The following is a 14,797-nucleotide window of genomic DNA, read 5'->3' on the forward strand; positions in this document are numbered from 1 at the left end:
ATGGGACTAAAATGAAACATGTGGGGAAAATGAATGATGTTTTATAAAGTTTTTGTAAAATATTCACGTGTCTTTTGCCCAACATACAATGCGTCGTCTGACTATTTTTTTTTATAACAAAATTAGAGCCATTCTATCTGCTAACAAATAAATACGGCATAAGCGTGTTGGCCTATTCCGGCAGGTCTAAACAGGTGGTCTCTTATTAGATGGACCTGGCTCAAAAGTGTCTGGCTTTTTTTTTCTCTAATATTTTTTAATTATGCTTTTATTTGTTTTTTATTCAAAATAATTTTTTAATTTACATTTAAATTAATACATCTTTTTTCTTTTATTTTATTTATTTAGACTCTTTTAAATGATGATTATTATTTTTATTTTATAATCATTTTTTTAACTAATTATTTTAATTCATCTATAATTTTTTCTTTTTATGTTTTATATGAATGAAGAATATGTATTTTTTTTAATAATATTTCTAATATATTTAACTTTACATCATATTTTTTTACTTTTTATTTTATTCAATTAACTTCATGTGTGTCTATTTCTATTATCGTTTGATTAAATAAAAAATTTATTTTGATAAACAAAGTTGGGTCAAAAATCTATGTTGCATGGTCAAATATATTTATCTATAAATGTTTTTTGATTTTTTCTATTTATGTTTCTTGATTTTTTTTATTTTTATCTTTATTATCATTAATGAATGTTTTTTATTTATTTATTAACACATAATTATTATTTTTTTAATACAGTAATATATCGGAAGATCCTATATATATAATTTTTTTGGTAAAAAAAATATCTTACATGCAATGTAACATGTGTCAAATAGCCAGAATCTTCTGAATTTCATCACTGAACAATTTTTTAAGTGCAAAAAGCAACAAGTTTTGGATCTCATCAACATTGAGATATGGAGACGATCTGACTCTCCATGTGCCTGTGTATGGAGAACCGCTCATGTCTCTTTCAAATGGCATCAGCTGGTATTGTCGGCTAAGAAGATTAACTTGCATATTTTACTCCCTCGTTGATTCGGGAATGAGCAAAGTGGGTGGTGGTTCCTCTAAGCATGCGGTGCAGATTGACTCTCCTGGCAACAACAGGCGCCGTCGAGAGGGGACGTCCACTGTCTCTCCATGACGCTGAAAGGCCATGTCATATCTTCCAGCATTTCTAGGGTTAAAGGACAATATTTCAGTGGCTATCACTTGAGAGAGAATAGACCCATCGGCCATGGTGTACTGAATATTTTGTGACCTTGATGGGAAAGCCTCCCTGCTTTGTGGGCTCCTCCACTCCGAGATTTTTCACAGATATGGAAATCTTTATATTGTCACCCACCTTTAGGGTTCTTGATGTTCATGTGCAGACAAAAACACATCTCCATTCTTTGCCAGAACAGTGTAATATTGTCGTTGCCCTTCAAACCAAAAAATATTGAATTATTGGAGGCATTAAAGTATTTTTACATAATGAATTAGTGATTTGAAACAAACAAATTTTTTATATTTTAAAAGTCTTGTGAGCGACAAAAATGCTTAGAAGCAAAACTTTCAAAACCTTGCATTCAAGAGTTTTTTTTATATTTTTACAATGATTATTTTGTTATTTTTTCTTTCAGAATGATATGTGAGGTCGGTAGTGGCATGCTTTGTTATTGGCGATGTTTTTTCCTCCCTCTTTGCCCTTTTCTCCCATCAAAATTTAAGAAGGTTATGCAAGATTTCAGTGTTATCCTATTATTTTATGGGATTTCTATTTCAGTTTTTATTTTTTATTTTTTATTTTTGATCTGGATCACAAGTTTAACAGGTTAATCCGGGTTGATTCAGGTTTTTTTTAATCATTTTTTTTTAATTTTATCCTTTAACATTAAATTAATTGGAAATTGAGTTTCATAAATTGTTTCGATCTACTTTCTTTAGACTTATCTTAGTTATATGACTCGAGTTGCAGCTTTAACATGTTAACTTGAGTTATTTGTTTTTGGTCTCTTTTTTAAATTATATTTTTTTTCAATTTCATCCTTCAACTCAAGTTTTGCGAGTTAGCCAGGTCGACTCGGGTTTTTTTTTTCTTGTTTTAATTGAATTTTATTTTTTTAATTTCATCCTTCAACATTGAATTGATTGAGAATTAGATTTTATAAAAAAAAAATTTTATTTGCTTTCTATGGAGTTATCGTGGTCTCCTCACTTGGGTTTGACGGGTTAATCCGGGTTGACTCGGGTCATTGTTTTTGTCCCTTTTTTAATTTGGTTTTATTTTCAATTTAATCCTTCAACATTGAGTTGATGAGAATTGAGTTTCATAATTTGTTTTTTTTATTTTTTTATAGGGTTATCACAAGCTTATAACCCGGGTCGCGGGTTAAGCCGGTCAGCTTGGTTTTTTCTTTTTTCCTTTTTAGTTGATTTTTTTTGTCAATCTCACCCTTTAATATTGGATTAATCGGGGATTATGCTTTATAATTTATTTCAGTTTGCATTCTATGAGATTATCATGGTCTCATGACCCGGGTCACGAGTTTAGTTAGTTGACTTGAGTGGTTTTTTGTGTCTTTTTTTTAATATCATTATTTAACATTGGGTTGATATGAATTATTTTTTATAATTTATTTTGATTTTTTAATGGAGTTATCCCGGTCTCATGACTCATGTTTGAAAGATGAATCTCGGTCGGTTCAACTTATTTTTTTAGTTCAATTTTGTTTTCAATTTCATTCTTCAATACTGGGTTGAATAACATTTTTTATATGCTTTCTATATGGTTATCAAAGTCTCTTGACCTGAGAAACAAATTTTGCAAATTAACCTAAGTTGATATAATATGTTCTCGTTTTAATACTTAAAAAAACAATGTCATCTTGATTTTTGTTTTAATTAAATTATATTTTTATCAGTCATTCTAATTGTTTTTGAACTTGCCAAATCAACTAGATTACATCAAGTCAATCCCTATATATTTTTAATTTTTTTCTACTAAAAACACATTAACAACATTTAAATAAATTCTTATGTTAAAAAAGTAATTTAACCTGGGGATTATAGGTCGAAAATTAAAAAAAAAAAGAAAATTTTTAAAAGGTTGTACCACTTCCTGGGATTGGTGCAATAAAAAAAATCCAGGAAAACGGAAGAAAAATACCATAGGGTTAGAATATCTGAACAGAAATACTTGAGGGCGTGACCCATTTCCCCACTTGATAAGATCCCTTCTGATTACCATCATCTCATTAATCCATCGAGGTTTGAACATCAGAATAAGCTGATGGGAATTGAAATGCATATCGAAGGGTTAGCACTGCACTTAAAGAACTTCTGGCATTTGATGATGGCTCCGGGAATGAGAACTATGGTTCTCGGTGTTTATATCAACTACTTCCATAAAGCAAGGCGCTTGCTTTCACTCGTTTAAAAACAAAATAGTATCAGAATAGTCCTTTTCTAATACTCAAATTTACCCATCAGAATAACATCACCTAAATTATCTTTGCAATACCAAGCATGCATTCTTTACTCCAATTTTAGTGGTTTGATCCATGTTAAAGCACATCCACACACATTAGATGCATCAACTTTTCTGATAAATTTATGAAGATGATGCGCACGCATGTGTGTATTTCAAGTAAATGAAACAAAAATGCATAACTTGATTTAGCAACGGAGTTCGGTCCTACACATTTGACAACAACAAAACTCTTCATACAGGAAAAAAAAGGAGAAAATTTGTAAGATTTCCATAGCCAAGATAGCATTAACCTATTATTCCTCTGTATCAAGTAAATAAACAGAACCACGAACACGATTAAACCTCCAAATACTTGATGGCAGTTTGAACATCTTTATCCCCTCTGCCGCTGCAGTTAAGAACAACCTTTGTTCCATCCGGGAGAGTGGGGCAGAGCTTCTCCAAATAAGCCAGCGCATGTGATGTCTCCAAAGCAGGAATTATGCCCTCTAATCGCGATAATCTCTTGAATGCTGCACATGAAGGTTAAAAAACTAATTAACAAGAGAGCAAGGATGTTATAATTGAGTTGCGTCTCAATGACAAGAAATCCAATTATATCAGGAAATTTGTGTTTACACAGAATTAGAAAGCAGTAATAAAGATCAAAGATGTACAATCTTGAAAGACTGAAGATGGAGCAAACAAAAAATCTTAAAAGGATCTCCGTACCATCCAATGCTTCTTGATCTGTGACACTATAGTATTCAGCACGTCCTTTATCTTTCAGGAAACTGTGCTCAGGTCCAACTCCAGGGTAGTCCAACCTATGCAAAACAACAATATTGTAAGAGTAAAGGAAAGAAAGTGATAATATGAGCCACATTAAACCAATAAAAATAGGTCAACTAGAAGTCTTACCCTGCACTAATTGAATGAGGCTCAATTATTTGTCCATCTTCATCTTGTAACAAATAGCTCATAGCTCCATGCAACACCCCTACTTCTCCTTTGGTCAGAGTGGCAGCGTGCTTGCCGCTATCTATGCCTAAACCTGCAGCCTCCACACCGATCAACCTCACATCCTTGTCCTTAATAAATTCATCAAAGAGTCCCATTGCATTTGAACCGCCACCAACACATGCAACCAGCACATCTGGCTTCCCACCCCATTTTTCCAATGCTTGTTTTCTTGTTTCTATACCAATAACCCTATGGAACTCTCGCACCATCATGGGAAAGGGATGTGGCCCAGCAACAGATCCCAAAATATAATGGGTTGTCTCCACATTAGTCACCCAATCTCGTATAGCTTCTGATGTAGCATCTTTCAATGTTGCAGTACCAGAATGAACTCCTCTCACCTCAGCCCCAAGAAGACGCATCCTGAAAACATTTAGTGCTTGTCTTTCCATATCTTGTGCGCCCATATAAACAACACATGGCAAACCAAACCGCGCACAGACTGTAGCAGTTGCAACTCCATGCTGACCAGCTCCAGTTTCAGCAATTATGCGCTGTTTTCCCAAACGCTTTGCAAGTAAGACTTGGCCAACAGCATTGTTAATCTTATGAGCACCTGTGTGGTTAAGATCTTCCCTCTTGAGATAAATATGTGGCCCTTCACCACTAGGGCGTTTATAATGCTCTGTAAGCCGCTCAGCAAAATAAAGAGGATTTTCCCTTCCAACATAATCTTTCAAAATTCCATTTATTTCTTTCTGCGATGTAAAAACATTTGTATCATAAATTTCATTCAAATTAATAGAAACAATGGGACTAAAAATACCTTTTTCTTGCACGCACATACTAACTACTCAATGGAAAAAAAATATCCAGCGATACCATTGCACCGAAAATGGAAAAAAATTCAAATAAATTTCATATGAAAAAAAAACTTATAAACCGACCGGCAAACAATGCATGGTGATACCACTTTCCAGACAAGAGCGCGATTATGTCATTATGGCACCATTGCATTATATCCCTAATCAACCAACATTTCCCAATACATCTTCCATCCAAATTTCAATATTTTAAGAACTCAAAGTCGTATTTCATTTCAAGAATCCTACAGACACTTAAAGTCTGCACAGGCAATATACTATACGCAAGAGAAAACACTGAAAATCTTGCAATGTTTATTCATCAGAAACGCTAAGAAATTGCTTCAAATTTGCAAATTCTTTACCCTTTTCTATATATTATAGGCACCGAAAAAAGAAAATGAAATAAACATTCTTTTTCAGCAAAATCAAATAAGCCCAGAAACGCAATATATATACAGGGACCAATGTATGTATAGATAGGAAGAGATACCTTAAATTCAGGATCATCCTTGAAGGAATAGAAAGCAGATTCAAGCTCAGTGAGAGCATACATAAGGGTCTCAGGTACATATTTCCCGCCATATTTACCAAACCTACCAAAAGAATCAGGTCGTTGCCATAGGGCCGGGTCAGAATCCGCCACTTCCTCCATTTTAACCTCAGCCTCTCGGGCCAAAGTGCAAGAAATTGCAAATCTTGAAGGTGCGCGAGACGTTGAAAATTTGGAGAATTTAATGGGTAATTGGGAAGAAGAGTAGGGCTTGAGGAGAGAAGAAGAAGAGGACTGAGGTTTGGTGGTGGCTGCTGCTGCGGTGGTTATGGAAGCGGTGGCTGCCATTAGGGATTTGATCGATTGTGGTTTGATGGGTTTTATTGCATTTGGAGTTGGAGAATTCGAGGAATCTTTATAGTTAGGGCACAAGTACACGTGGTGGGGTTAGTTTAGTTGGTGGATGAGACAGCAGATTACAATTATCCTGTCTTGGTGATGATGTGTACTATTATGGATACTGTATCACTTTTTAAAAACTTTCCTGTTTTGACGAGTGACTGAGATTAATGTCTTTTATGGAAAGAATTTTTTTGAAAATTATTTTTTTATATTTTTTTTATTTTTAGTCAAGTTTGAAAAAAAAATTCTAATTAAAAAAATTTAACTTGATTTTTAGAAAATTGTTTGTTTAGTAGAAAATACTTTCTAGAAGTTGTAAAAAATTCAAAAATATCATATTATTTGCTGATTATATCAAATTTGGATTTCAAATTTTTGATTGCTATATATTTTATTTTGATTTTTTTTTTCAATTTTATCCTTTAAAATTTGATTTAATTTGATTTTTATATTAACTTTGATTCTTATTTTTATGATTCTTATTTGTTTTTTTCTTATTATTTTTTAATTGAAAATTTTATTTATCAGATTTAATCCTTATTCTTTTGAATATTGTTTATTTTATTTGAAATAATTTATGAAATTATATTTTTTTTAATTTCATTATTTTTCAAATTTTTTATCTATTAGATTTGATCTCCACTATTTTGATTGTTATTTATTTTATTTGAGATAATTTATGAAATTAGATTTATTTTTTTTAATTTCATTCTCATTCAACTTTTTTAATTTGTAAGATTTATTTTTCATTATTTTAATAAACTTAAAAAAAATAAAACATTAATAAGTTATTTTCTACCTTATTTTCCATGACATAGCCAAATATTGAAAAATATTTTCTAACTTATTTTATATAACACTACAAAACATCGGAAAATAATTCACTTTTCAGGAATCTATTTTTCAAGAAAATCACTTTAAAAAAAAACTATTTTTTAGCAAACAAATGGGGCATTACTCTGCAAGTCCGTAGTATGGCATTATCTGGATTAATCTTTTATTTTTTAAAAAATAAATAGTTTAAAATAATATTTTTTTAAAATTAAAAATAAAAATCAAACTGGTTAATTAACTGAGTTTTGTATGAATTTTTTTATTAGATAATTTTATTTTTTTCTATTTTTTTCAACTTAAATCAATTTAGATTCCTAATCAACTAGATCTTTAGTCAACCCATTATATCAAGTTTTACAATGATGGTAATTATAGTCATTAATGTAATTGTTGATTTAATTGACATAACTATACTCAAATTATTATATATTAATTTGAGCTCGAGTATTTTAAGATTTCATGTTAATGATATTGGATTCAAAAGATGCAGGGGAGTTTATTTGTTGTAAAAAAATATATTAAAACTGAGGAGTTAATAAAGAATTAATATGTTTATAAGGCGTTAAAGATGTGAGGATTTCTTATTTAATTTTGGTAAGTATTAGTAATTATGAATTGTTTTTGTATATTACAATATGTATCAATGTAATTATGGATAAAATTAATGAGTGGTGAATTAAAGATTATTTTCATGATAAAAAAATTATCCCTAAATTTTACATACAAGACAATTAAAAAAAATAATTGCACAAAAAATTCAAGTTGTTAAAGTTCTATTGTGTAATGAAAATTGGTATTAGAATATCTTTATTTAAAAAAAACACAATAGGATGCTCTTGTTAATAATAATAATTTGTTCATAATATTTTCTACATTATGCATATCAATTTTGATTATTGTTTTTACACATTATGATTTATCATAAAATAACTTATATATTTTATTTTTATATTAATAAAAAAATATTTTTATGCAACAAAAAATAATTTTTAAATTAAATGTAAAATAATAAAGATTGTAGATATAATTTAATTTTATAGATATTCTAAACAACATAATTAAATTAAATTGTATGATTTAATATTTTAATATATGAAATTAAAATTAATAACACACATAATTTGATTTCAACCAATACAGTGATAGTATTTGAAAATATGATAATAGTTATTTTTTTACTTGAAAATATATTACAATAATATTTTTTTATTTTTAAAATTTATTTTTAATATAGTACATCAAAATAATTTAAAATTATGAAAATAATTAATTTAAAGAAAATAATTGCAAAACATTTTTAAAATATTTATAAAACATAAAAATAAACACATTTTTAGAAGGTATCTCAAAATATGGTAGATATTGTTTTATAAAATATTTTTTGCTTGTAAATATATTAAAATAATATTTTTTATATTTTAAAATTTATTTTTAATATTAACAAATAAAACAAATTTAAAATATTAAAAAATATTTAAACAATTTCTTATAAAAAAATATATACAGTGCCTTGGTGCTTCAGTCCACTGAAATTGAAAAAAAATAATAAATCAGGCATCGACACAGAAGCTCTCGTAGAGATGAGATAGAGACACTTCTCTAGTGAGTGAGAGAAACAACGGTAATGCCGAAATAATAAATCTCCGAAGATGGAAACGGTAGATGTCTCATTCTCCATCTCTTCCTGCTCCGGCGAGAGACAGGAGCTCGCAAAAAGACAGGTCCCTCGTAGAGAAAGAGAGAAATTCAACTCGAACGAGGTCTCCTTCGTCAAGAATGAAAATATTAAGGAGAGCCCATGCTGAGAAAGAGGGTGAAAAAACGAGGGGTAGAGAGATCGAGAGGAATTATGTGAAAAAGGGAAGCGAGAAGGGTGAGAGAAGAATATGAAAGGAATCACAGAGAAAGACGAGAGAGGGAAGTTGGGAAGGAGAGAAGGTCAGAGGTTGAAGGAAAGTCTTCTTCTAGAGGAAGACATGGGGGGCGGTCTGCTTCTCCATTGGGATCAAACCGTCGGAGCAGGAGCAAGCATAGGTCCCGCTCACCACCGCCTCAATCAGAGAGAGACCGCAATGAGGTATCTGTTTATATCTACTCCTAAAAACACTTTGGTCTTAACATTATTTTTTTATTAAATTGTATTATTATTGTGTTGTTTGTGGTTAAAAATTATTTTCTTTACAATGTTGCTGATAAATGCAGGCTAATTAGTGGTGTTTCATTCTGAGCTACTACCAATTTGATAATTTGGAAACTAAATGTGATTTGTATATTGGGTTTCGATATATTCTTTTGCTTTTTGATCAGGGGCTTGTTGTTTATAAGGGTTTCAAGCTTGGTTTTGTTTGATTAGAAATTATGTGGTGGTTTTTTTTTTTTTTTTTAAAGTGGCTATTGGATTTCAATCAATTTAGTGTGCATAGTGTTTGAAATTTCGATAAATTACTCAGCTTGAGCTTGTTTATAAGTGTTTTAAGGTTTTTTCTTTTTTATTATTCCAAAGTTTCTATGGTGATTTTATGAAGTTGTTGGATATTTGGTAGTATTCGAAGCTGTTTGCTAACTAACTGTTTGCATATGAGTCTTCAAATTATTAACTTTAACATCAATCCCATCAAAAAGCCTAGAGAACTCCGTAATCTCACATTATAAATTGTAAAATATCCTATTTTTTCCCTTAACTTATCTGCATTAACATTGTAATGTCAATCCATGTCAAAAACCGAAACAGTAGCCACTAGCCAGAAACATCTAATTGAAAAATCCTGACCTTACAGCATATTAGAGAACAAAGAATCCCAATAAAAACACAGAATGTTTTGATAGAAAATTAAGGCCATAAATCCTTCTGGCCAGAAGTTCCTAACAAATCCATATTTTGGATGTTATTTTGTTTTATTTATTTTAACCAAAGATATCTTGTGGATCATGCATCTTTTAAGATTTCAATCTTTGATGAATGTTTGGAATTTCTTCTCCTTAAAAGATATTTTAATGAAATGCTGACAAAAAAAATATTCCAGGGGAAAAACTCTTGGGGAGCTGAACGAAGGTAGGCTGCTTCTTAAACTTTTCTTCTTCTCATTTTTGTATGGAACATTGGTTACATGCCTCTACTGTGAAAATGCTATTTAGAAAAGCTTGTAATAAGAAGCCAAAATTGTCCTAGTTAAATTTATTAAGAAAGAGCTCCGGGCTGAGGAAGCATTAGTTTTCAGATATTCTTGGGATTAAAAGCCTAGCAAAAATGGTCATCTGATGATATTTGATCCCACCAACATAACAGAGCAGACCTTTCTATTTGACGTGATACCTTCTTTACCATAAAAAAGAACCAAAAGAAAAAAAGCCGAAGTATTTAAGAAATGAGTTTTTTCTTTTGAGTTCTGCACAATATTTGCAGTTGATAAATGTGTCAGAAGGGGCATATGCACAATGCCATAGGTTAAAGCTGAGTGTTATTGACTCTGTAGTCATTCATGGTTTTTGAATGAAGTAAGGCTATGAGATGATGATAAAAGCACACTGTTGCATATACCTTTGCCCTGGCCTAGTTTTTCTTCCTTTTTTATCTGGTCATCTTGAGGATCCTTTGCTTCTAATATGTTAAGCTTTTATGTAGCTTCTACTTAGATGTTCATTTACTTGCTTTGGCAGGAGCAGTGATGATGACAATTACGATGATTCTGTGTCTAAGATGAAGGCTGCTGAGGAGGCTTTGGAAGCCAAGCAAAAGGTACGGATAACTTGTGTGGTTCCTTTACTTCCTTGTGCTCAATGTTGCTTGCTAAGTTAGTAAACATACTTTTTTTTGGCTAAGAAGCAGATTATATAGTGTCTAGCTAATGACCTTAATCATGATCATTATCATCACAACTTGCAGAAACAATCTTCTTTTGAGCTATCTGGAAAACTCGCTGCTGAAACCAATAGAGTCAGAGGTGGGTAAAATGTGCATTGCTTTTAGTTTCTCTGAAGCAAATAATATTTTCTTTCATTACTTGATAGTTCTGCTGAACCTCTCTCTCTCTCACACCTCTTTTATACAATTATGGTGGCAAGTTATAAGTTTTTTGACATATTTGGCTAGTTAATCTAGGTGCAGACCCTTTTGTCATGCAACTGCTTTACTCACATTTTGACATAAATGCATCTTTTCTGGTCAATTTAGTTGAATTGATGCAGATTCACTCAGTTATTTTGTCATTTGAAAAATAGTTAAGGAAGTTTCACTGCATTTGTGAGGCGAGAAAAAAACAGCAGATTCCCTTAAGCAACATGGAGGTGATACATTTTCAAATTACATTCTTATGAGAGGTAGAATTAGGCATGAGCACTAAAGGCTTCTTGATTGATGGTGTATTTGATCTCTATAAGCAGTTTTACAAATTGAGCCAAAACTTGTTTTTTTTTTTGTTTATTGCTTACTTTGGTTCGTGCATGATTTGAAAAGTTTACTAACACATGTTTTGCGTAGTTTTCTTTTTCATTTTCACTTATGCCAAATTTTTTTTCCATTTGCTAGGCATTACATTTCTGTTCATCAAGCCCCCATATGCTAAGAAACCTGATATAAGATGGAGACTTTATGTTTTTAAGGGTGGTGAGGCTCTGAATGGTAAGTTCCGGTGATTCTTCTTTATCTGAGATGTCTGTTTCTGTGAGAAATGGAAAATTCACAAATTCTTTAATCTAAGGTTTATTTCATAAGAGTACAAGTTTAACATCCCCAAACAGTTATGTATTATCTGTACGGATTTTTTTTCATATAATTTTCAAGTTTACCGAAATTTGTTTTTCATAATGCCCCCCCCCCCCCCCACCCACTCCCTCATTCAAAAGTTCTAGTGCTGCCCCTACTAGTTTTTCAAAGTTTCAAAAACAACTCTGTTTATTGAGTAGACAGCCTTTAGTCCTCGGCAGAAAGGAGTCTATAGTCAATCAATTTCTTTTCGTTCTGACAGGATCCTTTCTGTACTTGGTGGTGTTGACACTAACTGTGTATTTATTTCTTTTATGGTCAACCGTTGTTAAGAATGGAATCTCTGATTATAGAAGAAAGTTGTTAGCTTACCCTCTGGTTGATGTTTATGTTTCTCACAAGCATATTGGTAAGCAGAACCCCTTTATATACACCGTCAAAGCTGTTACCTTTTTTGGAGAGAAAGGAGGGTGGTAGATATTCCTACAGACCATCCATCTCGTAGCAAGAAACATGCTGTTATTCAATTCCAGTAGATCTAAAATTAGCAGTTTAATTTTTCTTCTTTGTTGTTTCAGGGCATTTTTGCGATTTCTTGTTTCTGGTTTCTTTGGCAAGTAGAAAAGGAGCGGCCTGATGGTATGTTAAAAAATCAAGTAAGGTAAGAATCGGCTGTGTCATGACCCTTGTCATAGATTGATGAGAATTTACCATATCTCCATGTCTAACTTTGTCTTCTCCACATTCATTGACAGGCCTTACATGATGGATCTTGGAAGCACCAATAAAACTTTCATTAATGTGAGCAATATCTCATAACATCCAGTTACCATAAATTGAGCTTTTCTCGTATTTATTGCTATAATTGAATGTAAAATTTCTTCTGCATTCCAGGATAATCCCATTGAACCTCAGCGCTATTATGAACTATTTGAAAAGGATGCAATCAAATTTGGTAGTAGCTGGTAGGCCACCAATCAAAATGCAACTTCTATTTGTTATTGTGTGAATCATGACGAAAGTTTCTTTGCCTCTTCACTGTTATTATACTGGCTAAAGTAGTCTCCTTTTAGTTGGTATTTGAATAATGTATGTTTTGGTTGTGATTTTGTTATGTTCATCTCTTTAGGCATTTGGGTCTGCCTTTTTGTGGACTGCAAAAGCTCTTGGGAAGTTAAGTTGCATACCATTTTCCCCGATTCTAAAAGCTGAGGATGTGATTTTTCATCCCTTGAAGCTTATAGTTTAAATAGCCTTAATGGAGTCTATACTCTATTGAAACCTTTGTCCGAGTATGCAGGTCTCTTATTCCAATTAATCCTGGCCGTTTTTCTCCCATGCAAGTATAATTTTCCTTTTGTCCTTGCATGCTGAGCATAAAGCATCACACTTTCATTTCCTCGTATCACTGTAAGCAAACCTCTGAAACTTCTGTTTTGAACCATTTATATACACCAAAACTCGCTTTGTATATTTGAAGGAAAACTTTGAATTATCTGAATGTTATGTATGTAGGCAAACTTCTGTTTTGGACCATTTATACACGTCAAACTTTGTTTGTTTCCTGCTGCAGAAAACAAAGTGGGATGCGAATACATGCTATGCGTTACCAAGTTGCATTTTGATGCTAGAAACACTATTTCATTCTTCAGAATTGTTTGGAGCACTTAGTGCCATTTTCATGCACATGCTTGTACCTTTGACATGGATGAGTTTTGTTTTTTTCTAGATAGTAAGTGGCGTATATGCGCTAGGGGAATAAATTTAACTCTAGAAACTAATTCCAATGGCAAAGTTGACATTTTGTTTATTCTTGACCACTGCAGAAAATGCTTCACATTGACATGAATAATTGAAGAATCCTGAATGATTTTTCCATGCTGGTCTTGTCCTGCTCATTGTAAATAATTTACGTGTCCTTTTTTTTTCAGCCGTGAATATGTACAATTGCACGAGAACTCTGCATAGAGATGTTCATTAAGTGGCTTCTCTAGTATGATTTTCTGACATCCGCATGCCAGAGAATCAACAACATTTTGTTTATCAATGGAACGTTTATTCTGAGTAGGAAACCTCTTAAATAGCGCTATTTCTCCCCATCCAGGGATTATCAAATATGAGAACTCGATTGGTTTGAACTGGTCTGTTTATGGTTGTTTTTATGCTGATCGAGGTCTGTGGCCATTCCAGTCATGTGTGTTGCATAGCTGGCCGTTGTATTTGATCCTTGTATGGCTAATTAATCTGATTGAATGGTTATTCGCTCTCTTGGTTTATTTATTTGTCAAAAATACTAGTGATGATTGTATTTGAAAGTTGTGTGTTGGTTGGTGTTCTAAAATAAAAGGAACATAAAAGGAAAAAATATGGGAGACAAAAACAGATAAATACGGAGATATTAAATAAATCTGTCTCTCGGATATTTTAGAGAATTTCTTACTTTCAAAATAGAAAGTGTTGATTTACATCTAACGCTTCATTCTATCACAATAACTGAGAGTCAGTGAGCAAAATATATGGAAGGTTGGGGACGTATGTTGCCAGTCCTGCGTGGGCGTCGTGATAGATAGCTATTAGCCCAATGACTGCTTTGAATGTATACAAGAAAACGGACCAAGGCTAGGAAGTCATGGAGGGTCAGACACATTATTCATTTGCCATTATGAACTTCAATATTCAATAATCTTTTTTTTTTTTCAATGCTCTGTGTTTTGGTATAGAATTTGATGCACAAATAAATAAATTTATATCAACTGAAATAATGCTCTCTAATTCTACTCAATCAAGAATTCCAAAACTTGGAATGCAGCCAGCATTAGCCATTACAACACTGATGTTGATGTAACGCGGAGCAATTACTATGCCAATGAGGCTACAATTAGTTTCTTGTCTTCAATTTCTTGCAGTCATTACAAAAGATTACAGCAAGGTGATGAGAATTGTGGTGTATAACCAAGTGTAACTCTTAAATTCTCCTACAGAGGTTTTCTACACCAATTTCTTACTTTCTTCACTAGTCCTTACCATCCAACTCAGCATACAAGAGGCGCCGATGAGGCGCCGGGAAATGCCGATGAGGCG

The 14,797-nt window shown here is 32.2% G+C and overlaps 2 protein-coding genes across 2 annotated transcripts; one reads left to right on the forward strand and one right to left on the reverse strand.

The window, feature by feature from the left end:
* Positions 1–3,641: 3,641 nt before the first annotated feature.
* On the reverse strand, positions 3,642–6,204 carry LOC7470939 (tryptophan synthase beta chain 1). The gene is made up of 4 exons (XM_002317547.4): positions 5,779–6,204; positions 4,381–5,180; positions 4,192–4,286; positions 3,642–3,992 (listed from the first exon to the last, which is right to left on the reverse strand). Exons 1-4 carry the CDS (start codon positions 6,124–6,126, stop codon positions 3,817–3,819), a joined length of 1,419 nt encoding a protein of 472 aa, XP_002317583.2. The 5' UTR covers positions 6,127–6,204; the 3' UTR covers positions 3,642–3,816.
* Positions 6,205–8,558: 2,354 nt separating this feature from the next.
* LOC7454424 (FHA domain-containing protein DDL) lies at positions 8,559–13,975 on the forward strand. The gene is given in 11 exon segments (XM_052445147.1): positions 8,559–8,888; positions 8,890–9,091; positions 10,038–10,066; positions 10,672–10,750; positions 10,898–10,955; positions 11,540–11,632; positions 12,134–12,247; positions 12,329–12,377; positions 12,472–12,517; positions 12,611–12,681; positions 13,648–13,975. Coding segments are annotated over 11 exon segments (990 nt in total). The 5' UTR covers positions 8,559–8,676; the 3' UTR covers positions 13,685–13,975.
* Positions 13,976–14,797: the final 822 nt, after the last annotated feature.

This window comes from Populus trichocarpa, chromosome 11, assembly GCF_000002775.5.
Source record: "Populus trichocarpa isolate Nisqually-1 chromosome 11, P.trichocarpa_v4.1, whole genome shotgun sequence".
Classification (NCBI taxonomy): domain Eukaryota; kingdom Viridiplantae; phylum Streptophyta; class Magnoliopsida; order Malpighiales; family Salicaceae; genus Populus; species Populus trichocarpa.